The sequence below is a fragment of the Pogona vitticeps genome, chromosome 5 (genome assembly GCF_051106095.1).
Source record: "Pogona vitticeps strain Pit_001003342236 chromosome 5, PviZW2.1, whole genome shotgun sequence".
Lineage (NCBI taxonomy): Eukaryota > Metazoa > Chordata > Lepidosauria > Squamata > Agamidae > Pogona > Pogona vitticeps.
The window spans coordinates 1,621,880-1,641,495 of record NC_135787.1 but is presented as its reverse complement, the minus strand read 5'-3'; the positions used below and the strand labels follow the sequence as shown (position 1 = coordinate 1,641,495).

General features: G+C 52.7%; 1 protein-coding gene across 9 annotated transcripts in view; it reads left to right on the top strand.

Annotated features, from left to right (window-relative positions):
* DYSF (dysferlin) overlaps nt 1–16,876 on the top strand; it is a 148,936-nt gene extending 132,060 nt beyond the window's left edge. For all 9 annotated transcript variants that reach the window (XM_073002194.2, XM_073002191.2, XM_073002193.2 and 6 more), the window contains 5 exons: nt 3,535–3,634; nt 4,505–4,674; nt 6,390–6,499; nt 7,341–7,488; nt 13,658–16,876. In XM_073002194.2, the coding sequence (XP_072858295.2) occupies nt 3,535–3,634; nt 4,505–4,674; nt 6,390–6,499; nt 7,341–7,488; nt 13,658–13,696 (567 nt within the window). In that variant the 3' untranslated portion in view covers nt 13,697–16,876. The remainder of the gene's footprint in view (nt 1–3,534; nt 3,635–4,504; nt 4,675–6,389; nt 6,500–7,340; nt 7,489–13,657) is intronic.
* Nucleotides 16,877–19,616: the final 2,740 nt, after the last annotated feature.

Below are 19,616 nucleotides of genomic sequence, written 5' to 3'. Positions count from 1 at the left end.
AGGCTGGGCTCTGGACCTGGCAGGCGCATTCCTCCCGGGCGGGTTTTGATCTTGCCATGTGCTGTTTGAAGCCTGAGTTCATTATTTGCTGCCATAAAAACGAAGTGGGGGCAGGGCGGGTGCAGGGGGGGGGAGACAGTGGGAGGGGAGCCGAGGGGACGGCGGCCATCTCAAAGCTCCAACGCAAAGACTCGGACCGGAATCGCTCTGCCTCCCTGTCGAAGCCACCTGCTCAAAGGCCACCGCGTGGCTTTGGGGGCATGGCAGCTCCAGAGGAAAAGCACCCCAGAGGAGCCGCTCCATCAAAGAGGTGCCCTTTCCCCACACCGATCCCGGAAGGCTGGCCCTCTGGACGGCAGCCCATCTAGATTCGGGCTGCCTGGCAGCAGCTACATGCCCACCCCTGCCGCCACCCACAAGGAGGGGGCCTTGGGGCTGAACGGCGTCTTTTAGGTGAGCCCAAAAGGGGAGGAGGTGGAGAGAATGGCCGGTCTGTGCTAGGACCAAGAGCGGGGTTTCAGATCCCAAGTCAAGCATCAAATGACATCCACTCCTGGGTGGCAGCTCAGTGGGGAGGTAAAAAGGATCTGTCTACCCATCCTTCAACGCCAGACCTGCAAGACTGTGGAACTTAAAAGACTCCATCCTATGAAATCCTGGGGGATTTGTGCTTTAGCCATTTGCCAGTCTCGGCTGTCGGTCGGTGGAGACTCTACGCCTGGGAGCGGTGGTTCTCAGACGTGGGTTCTCCAGATGTTTGGGACTTCCCAAACATCTGGAGAAGCCCGCGTGGCCGAGGGCAAAGGGGTTTCTGGGACTTGGAAGTTGAAAAGGTCTGGAAGGCTCCAGGGTTGGGAATCAGGGCGCTGGAGGACCCAGGGATCTACCCGAGAATTTGACCCCGGCCCCCTTCCAAATGGCCTGTCCCACAGTTCCACCGTGGAGCCATGACCGTCCAAGTGTTGTGTTGGGGTTGTCGAGGTACACCGTTGCACACACAGGGATGTGAGCAAGTCTTTGGTCCAAAGTCTGGAGTCCCTGTGAAGGACAACTATTTTTTGCCCCCAGAAAAAAAAGAAAAGAGAGGGGCGGGTGGGTTCTGAGCCACGCGTTGAGTCTGAGTCACGGGGGGACGACGGGGAGAGGCGAGTTGATTCTGAGTCAATGCACCGGTTAGACTCAAGTCCGGCTTGATAGCGAATCCTGCGTATCAAGTCACCATCCCTGGTTACGCGCCTGAAATGGGGCCTGCATGAGCTTAAGCGGGTGGGGGGGCACCTGATGCCCCTGAGGTTTCCAGCATGTGCTGAGGAACACAAATGGATGTTGTGGCAGCTGCCTGTTCGAAAGCCTGCAGTGCCATCTGGAAAGGGGGGGGGGGAGAGAGAACGGACCCCGGTCGGTCGGTCGTCTGCCAGGTGCGATGCCGTCGGCCCCTCTAATTGCCCCAGCCGGGACTGGGAAGGATTCCTGCTCCAGATTTGCCATGCCCCTCTGGCACCCCTGCCGGGGCCCATCATCCTTTGCCAGATAAAAGGGCCTCATTATTTGGCTCTGAAGGGGAAGCAGAGCTTGTAAATCCACCTCCAAGAACTGGGGTCAAGAGGTTGGCCGGATGGGGCTCCTGCTCTCGAGGTGGAGGCCTGAGATTGTTCCCTGGAACTGACGCCTCTAGGTTACACGGTGGCAATGCTGTTTCCCCCAGATGGTTCTCTGGAGGCCCCCGGTTGCCGTTGTCTCCACCACCTCGGAGGTGACGGTGGGGCTCCCAGCGAGCCTCTTGAGAGCTCATTACGAACTCGAACTCGGATGCTTTGCAGCCCTTCTGGAATCTCTTCTCCCCCCCCCCAGATGTTGGTCTGGAGCTGGGCTTTTCCCTTCTTGTCCACCCTCCTCCCCGTCAGGGGAAGGGCCGGGGGCCACCACCCACTCCCCTCTAGGACAGGCCTCAAGAGTCTTTGCCAGCATTGGTGACCAGCATGCCTGGGGCTCTGGGGAGACCCCTACCTGGTTCAACAGCCCTCTAGAAGGGCTCACCGGGAGCCAGCGGGAGCCTCCAACCCTTGGTGTCCCTTCTGTGGGTCTCTCTTGACCAGCAGCTCTCGGGGAGGAGGAGGAAGGGAAGGCTTCACTTTTGAGTCTCTGACGGTGGCGGGGATGGGGAGCCCGACTGAAACCCCGGACCTCCATCCCCAACTAATTCTCCGCCTTCGCTGGTTTATTCTGGTGATATTGGCACGCAAAGCCAGGAAGGAGGGAAAGGATATTTTGTCTTATTACTTTCTAGTATTTTTCGACAGATGCAGCTAAAAAGAGAGCCACTGTAATATAGGGACCAGAGTGTTGGAGGACTAGGACTCAGGAGAACTGGGTTTGAATCCCCGCTCAGCCAGGAAAGCTCACTGAAGGTTGACCGTAGTAAACCACTCCTAAAATATCTCACTTACATTGGAAACACTGTTAGGATCAGCATAAATCAGAAAAGATGGCAGCTAACAGTGAAGCGGGCACTCGGTTATAATATTAATAGGCTGTTTAGTAAATTATCAGTTTAAAGCGAAAGTGTGAATTAAAACAAAAATAATTTGAAAACAAAGCAAAAGTAAACAAAGTCACCCGGCCACTTTTGATCTTCAAGGGCTAGAATGTCGTTGCTCTCTCTCTCTCTCTCTCTCTCTCTCTCTCTCTCTCTCTCTCTCTGTGTGTGTGTGTATGTATGTATGTTCTGTGTTTCCCCAAAAATAAGACAGGGTCTTATATGAATTTTTGCTCCAAAAATATATTAGGGCTTATTTTCAGGGGATGTTTTATTTTACAGTCATGTCATCTTCTGGTTGCTGCACAATGCGGCACAAGGGTGGAGGGAGAGGTTTCACTTAATTGGGGCTTATTTTTGGGGTAGGGCTTTTATGACAAGGATCCTGTAAAATCATACTAGGGCTTATTTTCAGGTTAGGTCTTATTTTCAGGGAAACAGGATATGTATGTATGTATGTATGTATGTATGTATGTATGTATGTATGTATGTATGTATGTATGTATGTATGTATGTATGTATGTATGTATGTATGTATGTATGTATGTATTCATTCATTCATTCGTTCATTCGTTCATTCGTTCATTCGTTCGTTCGTTCGTTCGTTCGTTCGTTCGGTCATTCGGTCATTCGTTCGGTCATTTATTTTATTTTTTAAAACAATTCCTTGCATTTCTCCTTAAAAAAGACCCATGGCAGGTTACATCATTAAAAGACAGTATTTAAAGGCTGAACTCCATCCCTTTTTTAAGGAGAAAAGGTAGGGTAAAATATTTTAAATTGATTAATTAAAGAAAAACCCCTGGGGATCATAGAATCATGATAGATGAACCTTGTTTGTCAAAGCTCTCTTTGCTCTTGAAATGAGGGTAGGGATTTAGCCCTCCCTCCTTGCTCCCCCTGCTAGAAGATGAAAGTGGCAAATGGAACTGTAAATGCCGGCGTTTTCTTGCTTTCGACTGAGCGCTTGCTATGTTCCCTTTTATGCACCAATAAAGGAGCATTTCTGGAGCCTTGACAAGACAGAGAACAAAGTTCCACCCCAACTGGTCCTCCAGATCTGGGACAACGACAAGTTCTCCTTTGACGACTACCTTGGTGAGTGATGAGTCACGAAGGGGAAGGGGAAGGGGAAGGGAGTGGGCTTTCACTCTTTGCCCCGTGACAGAGCTGAAGGGTCTTCTGCTTTTCTCTCCGGCTCTCATCCTGTTGCATGAGGAGCACTTCTGAAAGTAATGTTGGGCTTGCATGCGCAGCCAGCTAGAATTTCAGTTTCTTCCTTATTTTCTTACAAGCAGCCAATGCATACCAGAACAGGTATGCAATTTTGGTGCAAAAATTCAGCACCGAAAAGAAACCTGTGTGTCGGATCAAAGTCTTGGGTCTGTGCAAAATCCAAGTCATTTTCTTTTTGTGGACCTTGGCACACAATAGACACAGAGGGTGGTGATTTGGGTGATAGTAATCTATACAGTATTTCCATACTAAAATCACACGGACCCATTGAATCCTTGCTTTTTTCTTTTAATATTGATATGTTTACATGATATATCGCTAAAGCGGCATATACATTCATGTGTAATTATATAAACCTGTAGAAGGGCAGTCATGGAATTGGATTCATAACTAGCCTTTCTACAGTTTTACATAATTATGCACAAATGTATATGCCGCTTTAACGATAGATCACTTTTTTTAAAAGAAAATTTTTAGGGCCGTGGGGACCCAGAAACAGGACAGAAAGTGAATTGATTTATAAGAGATGGCATGTGGAGCTTACAGAACTGGTAAAAATAGCAAGAAATGTACCAGTTGAATTGATAGCCATGTGACCAGACCCAGCGATATATATACACCGTGTGACAATTCATACCCACGCATCGTGTGAATGGAAATTTATAAAAGGATTTCAGTTGCTTTCTTGACCGCACCGAAGCCCCCTCACTCTGCTCTTCCTCTCTCTCGCAGGCTCCCTGCGCCTGGATCTCAACTGCATGCCGAAGCCGGCCAAGACCGCTGAGAAATGCCATCTGGACCTGCTCGATTCCACGGAGAGGATGGTCTCGCTCTTTGAGCAGAAGACAGTGAAGGGATGGTGGCCGTGTGTGGGCGAGGAGGGCGAGACGAAGATCATTGCGGTAGGTCCTTCTGTCCCTTCCTTCTTCTGTGGTGGAGAAATCATCCTCTACGTTGGCCAAGCTAGGGGTGAATGGCTCTCCTCCAGGGTCCCAGGTGGCCTGCAGGCCATTGAGTGAAGCAGCAGCCCATGAAAACGTGGCCATGATTTTGACAGTTTCAGGGAAAGAACTTCTAAGATATGATAGAGGCCCCACATTTTAATGGTGTCTTGTTCTTTCCGTTCAGATGGAAGGTTCAGCGATGTTCAGGTTCACCTGACGCGCAGCTGTGGAGTCATGACTGTTAAGTAGGACCAGTCACAGTGGCCAAGCTAGCCTCTTTTCAAGGGACAGGATTGGGTAGCCCAAGAGATTTCCGGTAGCCATCGTACGGGAGGTTGAAATTCCTTGTTTTTTTTTAAATTGAATACAAGCCTCCGTTCTTCTGCATCTCAGCCACTAAATCACTCAGAGTTCTCCATCCACGTGTTTTCTACCCTAGCCTGCAAGTCTTTTTCGCAAGTCTTCTGCCGGCATCGGAGGCTTCAGTGGTCACAGCTAGGAGCGGGTGGGTGGGTGGGACCTCTGAGAAGCCCCTCCAGGGCTTTTTCTGACTCTTTCCCCCGAAGTCTTTGGGCTTCACAGGGTGTGGGAAGTAAGCAGGGCCCTTCCATGCACCCGTTAAAATATTTCACGAGGAGGGGGTGGGGAGTAGGAAAGGGCAACTTCATTACTTACTGTAATGTAAATTGCGAGTGGAAATTAATTAGGAACTAGTCTGCTTACAAAAACGGGTGTGCCACTACGGGGTGTGAGAAAAACCAGGTTGCCCTTTTGAAGCAGCAAGAACTGTTGAAGTCGGAAGTAGAACCCAGAACCTGGCCGCCCAAAGTGCTGCTGGGTATGCGAGCAGAACCCAAGCGGGAGGGCCTGCGCACGGCCGCGCATGCGCTTCAAGTAACGTTTTGATGCTGTTACACAGGGCTGTTGGCAAGTCCTGGTGCCAAGTCCCAAGTCTTGAATCCCTATTTAAAATCGGTTTTTATTTCCCCCCGTAATGAAAGGGAGCGAGCGGGTCGGTTCCGAGCGGGGAATCAAGTTGTGAGTGACTGAATTAAAAACCCAAAAGGCCATTCGGGGTCGAGTCACGGGTGCGAGTTAAGCCTGATTTGACTCGAGTCCCCATCCCTGGTGTTACGGAGACGGACATCTGCCTCCATCAGGGGCATTTCTGGCTCGGTTTCGTTTTGTTCGTTCGCCTGTTTTCCTTTCCACTGTTTCCTGATCCGTCCTGTTTTTCTCGAGGGAATTTCTTTCATTGTATATTTTCCGGGGGGGGGGGGGCAATGGAAAATATGGGGCACGCCAGACAGGAGCTCTGCCCCCCCACCAGAATGGGCTCTGCCCCACCTTGGCTACCATTTTTCCTGACGTCCAAATGAGCAAAGACCGAGAGGCCCTAAAAATGTATGAAATACAGAAAGCTAGAATCCTTGGGTCGTGTCGCGAGGCGGTCAGTCAGTGACGGCTGATCGTTCGCAGTAAAAGAAATGGGCGAATAAGTGCCAGAGCGAAAGGGCCGTGGCCCTTGCTGCCACCGTGGAAGGAGGGAGGAGTAGCCACGGAAGCGCCCACCGGCCGGCCTGCTCCCCACAGGAGAAGAACGGGAAGAGGAAAAGGTCTCGGTGCACTTGACCAGCCTCTCTCTCTCTCTCTCTCTCTCTCCTCTTCCGCAGGGGAAGGTGGAAATGACCCTGGAGATTGTCAATGAACAGGAGCAGGATGAAAGGCCTGCCGGGATGGGCCGGGATGAACCCAACATGAACCCCAAGCTGGAAGACCCAAAGTAAGAGGGGCTGAGCGTCTGTGGGTCCCGTGAATTCTCAGGGTCTTCTGGCAGGGCTCCCCCCCCGCCTGCTCTCCCTCCCTCTCTCTCTCTCTCTCAGCTCAAGTGGATAAAATGAGTAGCACAGGACACTGTTTGGGGGTAGATGATGAGCAGGGGGCCCTCTTGGACCTCTCGGGAGAATGGCTGCCTGAATCCTCCAGTCGGAAGAGCCACTGGCTTGGAAATTCTGGGAACGGGTGGGTGGGTGGTCGCAGCAGATTTCCTAGCCTCTGTACCCACACGGCACTTCCCCACAGCCCTCCGTCCCTCCGTCTGTCAATTCATCACCATGGGAAAGGCTTGAGAACCCCCTTCTTTGTGTGCAATAAGCACACTGAATTCCTTTCTTGACCTCTGGGTGCAGAGGCATGCTCAAATGGGGGCGCGGAGAGAGAAGGGTGGGGTGGGTGACCGAAGGACTCCCTCTTTTCCTTTTCTGACTCTCTCCCAGGGGGCTCTGCTGATTCGGCAGCCCCGAAGGGCTCCCTGCCTACCATCAGCGCCCTCCCCTCTCCTCAGCCTCATCGGCTGTGGTCATCATTTGCACAAATACTTGGGCATGGAAGAGCGGTCCTAACAAGGGGGTGGGCGCCCGATGCAAGAAACGCCTCCTGAGGTTTTGGCCAGGGAGTCTTTTCCACCCAGGGAGCGAAGGAGGTCAGAGGCAGCCCTGCCTGGCGCATCTCGAGGTGCCTGGCACACCTTGTCTCCTGTCCGAGGCGCCTGGCCCAGCTGGTTGGTGCCTCTGCTCCTCACCTTGGCTTCCAGCTGACCAAGGATTCTCTCTCTCTGGTGGCAGGCGCCCGGAGACCTCCTTCCTGTGGTTCACCTCTCCTTACAAGACGCTGAAGTATATCCTCTGGAGGAGGTTCAAGTGGGCCTTCCTCCTCATCCTCCTCATCTTCATCATGCTGCTGTTCCTGGGAATCTTCATCTATGCCTTCCCGGTAAGTTGCATGAGCTGGCCTCGAGGGGGCCGTGAACGCAGCCCTTCTCCCCATAGAAAACCTGGTGTCCTTCTCCTCGAGATGCCGGAGGGGAGCCCTTCCCACCTTGATGGTCACCTTTCCTTTTTGGGGGACCCTTGGCGGTGGGTGCGCCTGGGGCCCCAGCACCAGAGCAGAGCAGGAAGCGGGCAGGGACCGTAGCCCCAGCCAGGGGGTGGAGACCCACACCTTTCTCCTTCTTGCACACATAAACACGCACGTGTGTACAGCCACATTGGCTCAGAAACTGGTGCTGCCCACACACCTTGGCATCTTTGCAGCTGGAGATGCAGGGGGTGAGAAATTCTTGGGAGAAGGGAGAAATGCCGTTTCAGGAAGGGAAAGCCAAGAAGCCCCATAGAAGGGGATTCCGGGAAGGCCCTGATGTGGCCTGGCTCCGGAAGGGGCTTCTGAATAAAAGAGATGATCTCTTGACATCTCTGAAGGCAGCCCCTTGGCCCGCTTAAAGTGCTCATCCTCGGAATTATGGCCCCATCTTCCTCTAAGCGTCGCTCCAGAGCTTTCCGGAGGAAGCGTAAGAAAAAGCCCACCCACCAGAGAAGCGCCTGGGTCTGGAGGCGTCTCTTCTGCCCTAAAAATCAGCCTGCGGGGAGGGGGGTTGGCTCCTGCTTCAGTGCCAGCCCCTCCCCACGTCCAAGGAAAATGTTCTCATTAGAGAGGGCTTGGGTTCCATCTGCAAGTGAAAACAGGAATAAAAGAGGAATAAAATAAAAGTAAAAATAAGCCAGATTGCACCTTGGATGGAAACTTCTGCAGAGCGGAGAAGGTGCTCTGGAAACTTGGTCCAGCTTGAATCACTTAAAGATGATGGTGTGATGGGGAGAGTTTATAAGCATCCACGCTGAGCGGCTGCTTCGGGCTGGGCTTGAGAGAGGGGGCACATTCCTAGCCCCCCCCAAGCCGCCTTCTGATACCCAAAGTGGAGGAAGCAGCTGCCGCCTCATTAAGCAGGTTGTCCCCCCCCTCGTTACCTCCCTCTCCCCACCTCCCTCACACACTTCAGCTCCTTTGCAAAAGGCCCTCAAATCCCACCCGTCTGACAGGGACTGAGCACCTCGCCTTTGAAGGGAGGGAGCAATCCACGCGGTGAACCCCCCCCCCCGCCCTGCCCAGGAGATGTGTTCAGACGCACACCCTGGTCCGATCAGGAAAAAACAGCTCCCCTTTCCTTTGTTCCGCACATTGCAAATTCTCCGGCTGGGATATTGAAAACATACCCACTTGAGCTTGATCGTGATGAAGGAGGCGGCGAAGGGTGTATATGGGGGTAATTCTTGCGGGTGGAGGGGTGCCGAATCTCAATTTCTGGAAGGCGTCCACCGCTGCTGATGGCTCCCCATGAATTTCCTACCCCTGTCTCCCTAAACCTGTTAATTGGCCAGGAATTCACCCCAAGGACTCACTAGGAGCTTGAAACAGCCGGGCTTGATGATCTTCCCAGGCCAGCTCCGCCAGGCAGAGCCACCTGCTCCCGGAGAACGGTGGCCAGGCCTGGGGCTTGCGGGAGATGCCCTGGAGGGTCATAGGTGGGGGGGGCAGCAAGAAAGCCGGTCGTGAGCCTGGGGGGGGGGAAACTCCCCCAGCCCAGCCCCGAAAAAGGCCAAAGAGCAGGGCTCGAAGCCTGCCTTGTTTTGGAATGCAGCTCCCCAAATCTCAAAGCCCAGAGGGCTTCTTGGTCCTGCGGAGAGAGGAGCTGGCGCTTCTCCCCACGTCTGAGGTGTGGGGCAAGGTCGGCTAATAACTTCCACATGTCCCAAGCCAACAGGGAGGACGCTAGTCACTTCTCATGTGGTGAGTCCCTCTGCCCAAGACCCAGGACCTGGTGCTACGGGAGGCCACCCGTGGGCGCCACCCTGAGCCCGCTGCCTCTTCGAGTTTTCTTCTGCTGGATGCTCTCTTAGGCAGAGGGTTTCCTTTTCCTGCACCGGAAGAGGTTTTTTTTTTTTTTTTTTTTTTTTTTTTTTAGAAACGGTGACTGTGCACCAGACTCCGTGGTGGCCGCAGGTTTACCACCCATTTTGCACCTCGTGGGGTGTGATTTCTATTCCTGGCCCCGAAGGGGTTGCCGTAAGGGTGGCCGAGCATGGCCCTGGGGCAAGGCACCCCATAACCAACTGGATTTCCTTCCTTCTGCAGACGGGCAAATGTGGGGCTGTACGGAGGCCTGCCCTTAACTGGTTGCTTCGGAGGAGGAGGAGGATCAGAGGGGTCCAGCCGTCCCCATGGCCTGCACCCTTTAAATTGGCTGGAGAGTCTTTCTCTGCCTGTAAGGAGGCACCGTTGGTGGTCCTGACTCAGCCTGAGGCCTCCTGCCCCACTTGTGACCTCCCCAAAGGCAGCCAGTCGGCCACCGGGGTGGAAAGAGAAGCCTCCTCTCCTCTCGCTTCTTGGCTTCTCCCCCAAGCCGGGGGCAGGTTCCTTGTGGCTCCCATCACCCTTGGCCAGCTTGGCCCGTGCCAAGAAATTGGGATTCCTGGGTCCTTCCGTCTTCCTAGTTCTTGGCTTTGTAGCCAAAGGGATGGAAGGGCTGGAGGGTGAGGCTTCCGTGTCTGGTCATCCACCCCTTTCCAGGGATTGTCAGCATGTTCCCTCGGAGACCATTGCTTCTCAACTGACTCACCTCTGCGTCAGAGGCATACCGGTTTGGGACCTGCGCTTGCTTTTCTGGAGCCCTTTGGGTGGTGCAATCAGCCTTGAGCCCTCAGGGGCGAAGCAGAACAGAAGTTGAATTTGATTTATGAAAATTTTTGGGCCCTCTGACTCATATTTCTGAAAAGGAACCGAGGCATGTCATGGAATTTCTTGGCTTTCCTTGATTTGGATGAGATCTCTCTCTTCCCTCTCCCCCCCCCCCCCGAACCCGGTCTCTCCCTTCCTCCTTCCCCGTCTTCTCCCCAATTTTTGAGGTTGCTGACTTCAATGTCTCCCCCTGGCATCGGGTTCTTGTTGCGGCTCTGTTCCCTATTACTCTTTGGCAAAAGATGATGCTCGCGGGGAGGGGGAGGGGGAGACTGGTGGGGCCTCAAGAGTCAGGGATACCCCAAACCCAGAGATCTCTGGCAAGCGCCCTCCAGATGACTTGCCGTTTCCTCTTGGAATGAAGGCAGATGGAAAATAATAGAACGATCCTTTTTAAAGGAAAACCGTGATGGGATCAAGCCGCCTGCCGTCACACGGAGGAGTGATGAGGTTGTGTGGAGGTGACCACCGTTGGCCACGTCACTTTCCTGAGGCAGACCTGCCCAATGGAAGAAAAACAGCCAGGGCCGTCCTTCCCAGTGGCCACCCCTCGTGGCCCACTGGGGGCTCCGTCCTCCCATTTTTTTGGGGGGGCTGGTATTGTGCGGAGCTACACAAAGTTTGCAACAAAGGAGACTCACCACGTGCCCAACCTTTGTGCTTCAGCAGGTGGAGGGAAGGTACGGATTGCCAGATGTTGCCGGACTCCAGTTTCCCATCACGCCTACCTGTTGGTCGGGCTGGCTACAGCGGATGGACACTGGAGCCCAACAACAGCCGGAGGCGAGTCGGTTCCCTGTCGCTGCCCCGGTGGGATTAGCGAGACGGCAGAAATACACAGGACCCTTCCCACAAAACAGGGAGCGGGGGCAGAAGGCCCTGTTCATTCAGCAAATCTCGGACAGCGCCGGCCCCAGGGTCCACGCTTCCAGTGACGTGCAACGGCGTCTTCTAGACGTGGGCCAAAACCGAGCCGAGGCTCACTCCACTTTTGGGGTGCAGTGCATGAGCCTCCAGGCTTCGGAGAGCCTCTGCACTGCCATGTGATCCCACTTTTAAGTGCAACGGCTTCATCCCATGGGACTCCTTGGCGTCTGGAGCTGAGGCAGGCGCTTCACCTACTCTGCTCAAGAGCTCTCGCGCGGTTTGGGGAAGGCCACCCACGCTCCCTTGCCACAGGCCCCAGGGTGAGCGGTGGCGGTGACCGTCGGGTTGAATGGCCGTAACGGTGTCGTGGAGTTGCACTCGAGCCCAGATCCTGCCTCGATGCCCAGGGACTGTATCCAGAGCCAGGTGTCCATGAATGATGCCTCATCTGGTGCACAACATTTCCATTTCTGCCACACTTTGAGCAGCCAGTTCTCCGCCCTTGCGACGGTGGAAAGGGATCGATTCCCAGCTGGGACATTCTCTGTGTCAGAGAATTCGACGCAGGTCAGGGCATCTCTGAGGCAAAAGCTAAAGGAAACAAAACCCAGACCTAAATCGGTCTTAGCCAGCCTTAGAAAGCCTTCCAACCGGACTATTGGACCCTTGCAGGCAGACCACGTCACACGAGCACCCCTTCTGGGTAGTGGCTGTTGACTCGCAGGCCAGCCTTGGGAGAGGTGGCTCGCAGCGAATTGCCGTGAGTCTGCTCGTTTTCCGTGTCAGTTGATGAAGTCTTTTTTTTGGGGGGGGGGGTCTTTTACTGTTCTGCTAAGTAAAGCCTCCGGCCAGATGGAAGTGCCCCCTCCCCTCCCTGTCCTCCAGGCAAACCCTAAAAATAACAGCCGAGATATTCTATTCTGGAGGAAGCCTTTCTGAAAGACAAACGGTGGGAAATTAATTAGGAAGTTTATAGTGCTCCACCGAGAGGACGGGCTAATGGTGCGTGCTGATGTGCTTCAGTTTGGACAGCTTGCTTTATGGGGCGATGCACATTCCTCCATCCTCCAAAACTGGAAGTGAGTGCACGTGCGCACACATGCCTGCTGGTGCAAACGGCAATTTATTACACTCTGTGTGTGTGTGTGTGTGCGTGTGTGTGTGTGTGTGTGTGTGTGTCTGTGTGTGTGTGTGTGTGTGTGTGTGTGTGACACTCTTTCCCCTCCCAATTCTTTCCAGTTGACTTAGGTTTCCCTCATTCTCCTTCCAGCCTTGCTTTTTTTGGGGGGGGGGAAGAGGAGAACCCTGACCAGGTGGTAGAGATCAAGCTGTCCCCATGACATCTAGCGAGTTTGGAGAGGATCCCCTGATGCACCCCGCACTCCATGTTGGTGTTAAGGGCAGCTCTTTCCATGGAGCATGGACGCGCATGCAAGCTGGGCTTTGCTGGGAACGTCATTAAAACGACACTCTTTCTAGCTATGTGTCCGGCTCCGGCTGTGAAGACTCCCTGACACGGAGAAGGGAAGAAGCCTGGAAAGTGGGGGTTGGGGAGAAAGGGAGGAGGAGGCGGTTGATCCCAGTCGCTCAGAATCTTGCACCAGGGACCTAGCGGAGAGCCTTCACTCTGATGCTTCCTCCGTGCTGGCCCGGCTCCACCCTCAGAGGTCCACAGGGCTGGCATCCTTCCCACAAGTCCAGGAGGATTTTCACATCAGAGGCTGGAATCGGCTCCTCCTGGCCCTGTGCGATTGACTACAGTGGCGCCTCGACTTACGAACTTAATTGGTTCCTGAAAATGGGCCGACATGGTCGTAAGTCGAAGCACCCTCTCCCATAGGAATGCATTGAAATGCAATTAATCCGTTCCAGCCAAAGTGTGTGTGTGGGAAATCACACACATAAAAAATCACTGCAAGGCTCCTTGGAAACACGATTAATCCCTTCTGGCTGCGGGGGGGGGGGGGAGAAAAGCAATCAGGCGTACAAGACCTATCGGAAATGCACAGAAAACAAGCCAAGCCACCCTCCTGCCTCCGTTTTTTCCCCCAACTGGCCTTTTGGTTTTGGGATCATTGTCAACGGAGGAGGCAAAGCTGCTTTGGCCTCAAAACAAAACAAAACAAAACAACCCCCCCCCAAACATTTAAGGGACTGACCATTGGGAGACTTTTTACTGGCACCAGGACTCTGTTCATGGACGACTTCTCTCTCTCTCTCTGTGTAATATATGGAAGAGAGGCAGAAAAACTGTTACTGGAAACGAATCAGTCCCAAACTCTTTTGCGGACCTATTCATGCTAATCCCCCCCCCGCCTCTGGAGTCCATTACATATTTCCACATTAGGTATTTCTTCACCTCTCCCCCCCCCCCCCCCGATGCCCTCCTATCGCCTCTTAGGAGGCCACACCAAAGACGGGGGGCTCTTTCCTTTTCACTTTTCTTTCTTTCCCTTAAAGAACAAACTCTCCCCCTTTTTTTCCCCCCTCTCTCTCTCTGCAGAATTATGCTGCTATGAAGCTGGTGAAGCCGTTCAGCTGAATCCGTGCCGGAGGAGAGGGAGAGCTGCCTGGGAAGAGAGGCTGGAGCGCCCGTCGAAGCAGCGGCGGCGGCTCAGTGTGTGATCTGTCTCCCTCTCTCGCACGCTCTCTCGCACGCTCTCTCGGGCAGAAGGGAAGGGGCAGCCGTGCCTCCTGGCACACGGGCGCCACCCTTCCCCCACAAGCCGTGACATTCATGCTATTCCCCTATCCAGCCAGCCCTGCAAACGATGCGCAGGTGACCGTGCTGAACAGACCTTTTCTCCCTGGGGGCCTTTCTTTTCGGGGTAGACTTGAGAGAAGATGGAGGCTTTCCTTTGGCACACAGGAGATGCGTCCCTGCGTGAAGCAGAGCCATTGAGGAGGATCCCGGCATGCTTTCTATGCAACCGCGCAAGGCCTTAATGACATCTTCTTGAAAAATGGGCAGCACTAAATGGTCTGGAAAGGGAGAGATTTGGAAGGCCACAAGGAATTTAGCCTTCAGGATCTTTCCCCTCCCCTCCCGCCTATGCGCCAAGTGCTCCTGTTGGCCAGCCATAGACACCACGCTCTGCTTTCCGGGCGTCTCTCTCTCTCTCTCTCTCTCTCTGCCTGGTTTTGCCTCCTCAAAATGCTGTGCATGTTCCCGAGGTCTCCTCCTTGCTCCCCTCCTGCCAGCGGGACCCCAAGAAAGCTCATCTGCACGGGGGAGAGCCGTGGGGTTACCCTCTGGAACGCGTGCCTCTTGAGCCTGTGCCCTTGAGCCCTGTGGGGCATCCTCTCGCCAGGCGTGGGCATCGTGGCATCCTCGACGGCGACTCGGGGGCCTTCTGAGCTCCCAGCCAAAGACGGGGGTTCTTTCTTTTTTCACTTTTCTTTCTTTCCCTTAAAGAACAAACTCTCCCCTTAGTGCTCAAGAGCGTGCTGCTTATATACGGTCCCACAAGTGCTTAAACTCTGGGCGGTTTACAATTTAATGATGCAGGCGACACTTTGCCCCCATCGCACCCCAGCAAGCTGGGTTCTCAATTGACTGACCTTGGAAAGAAGGAAGGCTGAGTGAACCCTGAGCCAGCTACCTGGGATTCAATCCAGGTTATGAGCAGAGTTTTGGCTGCCGCACTGCAGTTTAGCCCCTGCGCCGCAATGCCACCGCTCGGAAGTGTGAAGCTTTTACAAACTTTGCAGCCGTATTTATTTTTGTGCAATGTTTCCCATTTCTCCTTTCTGGCACCCAGACCGTGCCGTTAACAGTTCCCTGCAGAGGCGGCTGTGGAGAATCTCCATACGGAGGGCGTTTTATTTTTCAACTCGCCTGAAGACCTCAGGACGTGCTTAACAATCTGTTGTCTCTGTTTTTGCAGCCGGGGCCCTCAGTTCCACGACCACCAAAGGGACGTATTCTCACATCTGCATGCGTGCAAGGCTGCCTTCTCCAAGAGGGTGGCGTCCAGCTGTTTAGACTGCAACTCCCATAATCCCACATCCAGCCTAGCCTGGGAGTTGTAGTCAAAACAGCTGGATGTCACCAGATTGGGGAAAAATCGCTGTTATGACTGGAATACAAAAGTGTAGTCAAATGATCGCATAAATTAACAGACTGTTTACATGCCGGCAATTTAGCTCCCACCACATGTACTAAAGAAGATTCATTAAATGTCTAAGATAATGCTACTGAAGAAGCCTGGTCAAAAATAGCCTAAAATCATTTTAATATTTTAAATTTGTTTGAACTTTATCTATATTTCATAGACGTCCATAATTTTAAATCATGCAATGCTCTGATATGAATTTTAAAAGAACATACTGAGAATCTTTTGATTACTTAGCCAGACAATTTCAAACCAAATTGTAACCATTCTTATATATTTTACATTTTAAAATTTTTAGCAGTTTCCGTGCTTCCTTTGAAGATCATAATCTTCCTGTTCTTACAGAATAAAAACAATGAAAAATATATTAGTCTGAGTCACCTCAAATGTAAACTATTTTAAATAAACCCGGTTTCAGTCAAATACAAGCTCTGAAGAGCGGCCAGCAGCCAATAACATAAATGTTGTAGTTAAAAGCCAGGGAGCACAGATAATTTAAAAAGAGAGAGCCCCTTAAAAGCAGCCACCTGGGGGAGACAGCCCTATTTCTCTTGAGAGGGAATTCTGGTTTTTTTTTTTCCTGTCGTGCTGGGATGGGCTAGCGAGCAGGGCACCCCAGAGGGAGCCTCAAGAGAAAATCTTCTGGAAAGCATTCAAGAACTGACAACCCCCCTCCCTGCCCCCAACAAACCAGAATTAGAGATGGATTTTCCAAAATTTGCACAATTTTTCAAATTGAGTAGAAAAAACTAAGATGGAGTTTTCCTCCAAAAGAAAAGGAAGGAAGGAAGGAAGGAAGGAAGGAAGGAAGGAAGGAAGGAAGGAAGGAAGGAAGGAAGGAAGGAAGGAAGGAAGGAAGGAAGGGTTGCCAGCTAAGACAGGTGCAGAAGTGCCTTAAAGCCAAGGGGCTCCGATCTAGATTGTTTTTCCATCCTTACGACCATGGCGCTCGGTGATGGAGGATCATTCACCGAATTAGCGCAAAGGATCTTTTGCAACCTGGCAGTGCCAGGCAGTCCCGGTCTTTTCACAATTGAGGGGAGATGCTGCTGGCGACAGAACCAGCCGCCCCCTGCGAGCTGTCCTGGCGGAGTCCGTTTGCCCGGGAAGGATCCATGTTCTCACCTTGGTGCCAAGATCAATAGCCCAAAGGCTGCCGCCCACCCTAGTCGAGGCCAAAGAGAAGTTTGAAGGAGGCCCTCTTGAACGTTCCACGCGGCCCATCGCGGCTTTGGCCCCACCAGGCTCGGGGGGGGGGTGCCTTCTGCCTGGCTCTCACGGAGTGTGTGGATGGGTTGCAGGCATCGCCTCCGTTCTGCTTCCTGATCAGGGTGCTTTGGGCGTCGTGGAGAGAACAGGCTTCCTCCCCACCTCAGAAAAAGAAGAGTTTTGTATTTTTGCAATATTACGAAAGGCCCTCCTGTAGCCTTGATCTCGGCTGCAACTGAGACAAACCAGAAGCCAGATATAAAACTTGCTTTAGAGCCGCCCCGGAGCTCGGTCTCTTTGAAAGGAGGGTGGCTGGGAGTTTTCTGCATCACCTGTATATGCCTTCGAAGAAGTCTAGCAATTGCACTGTGGTTACCAATGAAATGCTATTAAACCTTCTGAATGCTGGTGGTGTTTTATTTTCCAGAGCATGGGCCCTGAGAGGGGGTGGCGGTGGGAGATGCATGCATGCAAGCACAACTGATTCCACTTACAAGCAAAGCACACCGCTGTGTTCCTCCGTTCCACCATGGTCTTTATTATCTCTGCTTCTCTGGGTAAAAACATGAAGGTGTGGAGAGACAGCTCAGTGGTCTGTGCCCTGCTTTTGCTTTGTCTCCCCAGGTAGTTGGGCAGAGACAGGCCAGTCCTGGGGTGCTCTCAGGACGGTCTGGGGGGGGGCTGGACCTCAAAGCTGAAAAGGTATGAGCAGCCCATCCAGGCCAGCATCTAAGAGGGGCCAACCAGATGCTCTTGAAAGCTGCTTTTCCACAATGTCTGGGGCCGGTTACTGCAGACTGGATGGGGTGTATGAATCCTACTTGGGGTGGAGAGAGTCGGCTGTCTTTTCTCCCTCTTCTTTATAACACGAAAACCCAATAGGGTCATCAACTGAAATGGAGAGGTGGGAAATCCAGGACGGATCCTTCTCCACATATTGCATGGAGCTCCATGTTTGTTACCATCACAAAACAAAATCCAGAATCCAACCCCATTTATGGTGGACCCATCAAATCAACGGGATTTGCATGCCTACCGCCTCAGCTGTCCCCGGCCGACTCGACCCGAGTCCAGCAACTTATCAGCGGCTCCCGCCGTGGGCAGCGTTTGAGAGTGGTGAGAGAAATTCGAGAGGCTGAGGCCATAAGAGGGCAACTTCTCAGGATGGCTCAGGGTCGCCAGGAGCAGAGGCAGAAGAAGGTCTTGGAAACGGAGCTGCGTGGGAGGGGAGTGCAAAGGGTTAGGGTGAGTGTGCTTGCCCTCGTGTCCCGCTGGAGGGCGTCTCGTTGGCACCTGGTTGCCCCCACCAGAAACCAAAATATTCTTGCCTTCTTAAAGTCCACAAGGGGAGCACAGGAGCGGACAGTCTCCCTGCCGTAGGTTCCAGAAAACCCACAGATCCATGGCGGCATTTGAAAAGCAGGAAGACTGTGCGGTGCATGCCCCTTTTGACGCATAGAGGCTGTTTTTGGGAAACGTTCTGGTAGGGGCTGCCTACCCTGAGTTCAGGCACCGCCGGGGAAACCCGGTTCCTGGGGGCTTTCTCCCTGACATGCGTCCTTTCGGGAAGTACAGCTCACGCTCTGCCTCGGGGTAGTGGAAGCAAGGCAGGATTGATCCCCAGTTAGGAATGCAGTCACATCCCCGCCAAAATTATTTCAGACCCGTGGTGGAAGGCTTCCCACCTACCCACCCCACTTCGCACACCCCCCCGGCGGTATTTTGTGCCAAGAACTCTTCTCCGGGCCTTGCGCACCACCTTCTCCACGGCTTCCTCATACCTCTCCGATCGTGTAATCGCCCGCAGCCCCTTCGGAGACTCGCTTTTGTCCATAATGCTTTTTGCAGGAACCCTGTCAAAAATATGAAGGCGTCCGCCAGATGCATAGTTTCTTCTCCTCCGGGCTGGTTTTGTCCCCAAAAAAACTCCAGATGGGTTTGAAGTCCAGACTGGAACACGTGTTCATAAAAGGGTCCTCCTGCGCTGGTTTCTTTTGACGCTGAAAGGCAGACTGGAGGGAAGAGTTCGCTGACTGGTTGGAGGGAGCAGCCAGAGGGGCTCCGTCTGTGTGGGTCGGGAAGAGAAATCTGGAAAGGGATGGGAAGAAGTTGGCCGGCGGATGAGAGGAGGGAGGCCTGCCTACACGGACACCCAGGGAGTGGAACAGGTCTCCCATGCAGATCCTTCCCTCAGGCGGGAGACATATTTCCCTTCGGTCCTTCAATCCGTAGCGCCACAATTATGGAACTCTCTTCTGCCTGACGTCCGCCCGGCCCCTTCACTGGACACATTCAGAAAGCTGCTCAAAATAGTATGGCTATTTGGACAGGCTTTCCCTGAATAAACTACACTCTGATACAACAGTGTCCAATAATATAACTTCTATCATATTGCCATGCTCCATGTTTTTATTTTCTCCTATGCTTTTAATTACATTTATTGTATTATTATTTTATCCTCACTTCACTTCATGATTTTTGATTTTCACCACTATGTATTAATGTCACTATTTGCTATTTTGTTACTCTGTTATTGTTGTTGTTGTTGTTGTTTGTTATAAACCACCCAGAGTGGCCTTGGCTGCCAGATGGGCGGTATATAAATCGAATAAACAAACAAACAAACAAACCCTAACATTTCCATTGAGTGGGTTCTAGGCTCTTTGCTTGACCCCCATGAGAACGCCATCGGACTGAAGCTTAGCCATGAGGCTTGTGGCTCAGATGGGCTCGGTTGGAAGCCCATCTCTTGCATTTCATGGAATTAGGCAGTTGGAAGGGACCTGTCGAGTCCAACCCCCTGCTCAGTGCCAAAGCCGCTGAGAATTTTGGTACTTCCCTCCCTCCCCGCCGAAGGAGGCCCACCGACAGACAACATATTTCTTTAAGAAGTTGCCTCTTCCCCCCCGAAAGTGCTCCTGTGCACCCTCTAGAGGCCAATAATTTATTTTTCAAAAGGGTTTGGAGGCTTCGCAAAGCATGGCAAGACCGCTTTCTACGCCACTCAGATGGTGCAAGGGAATTTACTGGAACAAGTTTTTTTAACAAAAGGGGTGGAAAGGCTGTGGGCCTCTGCTCCAACTCGCCTCCCTTGGTCACTCTTGCGAGGGGCAGTTCACTTCCTGAACCCTTTTTAGA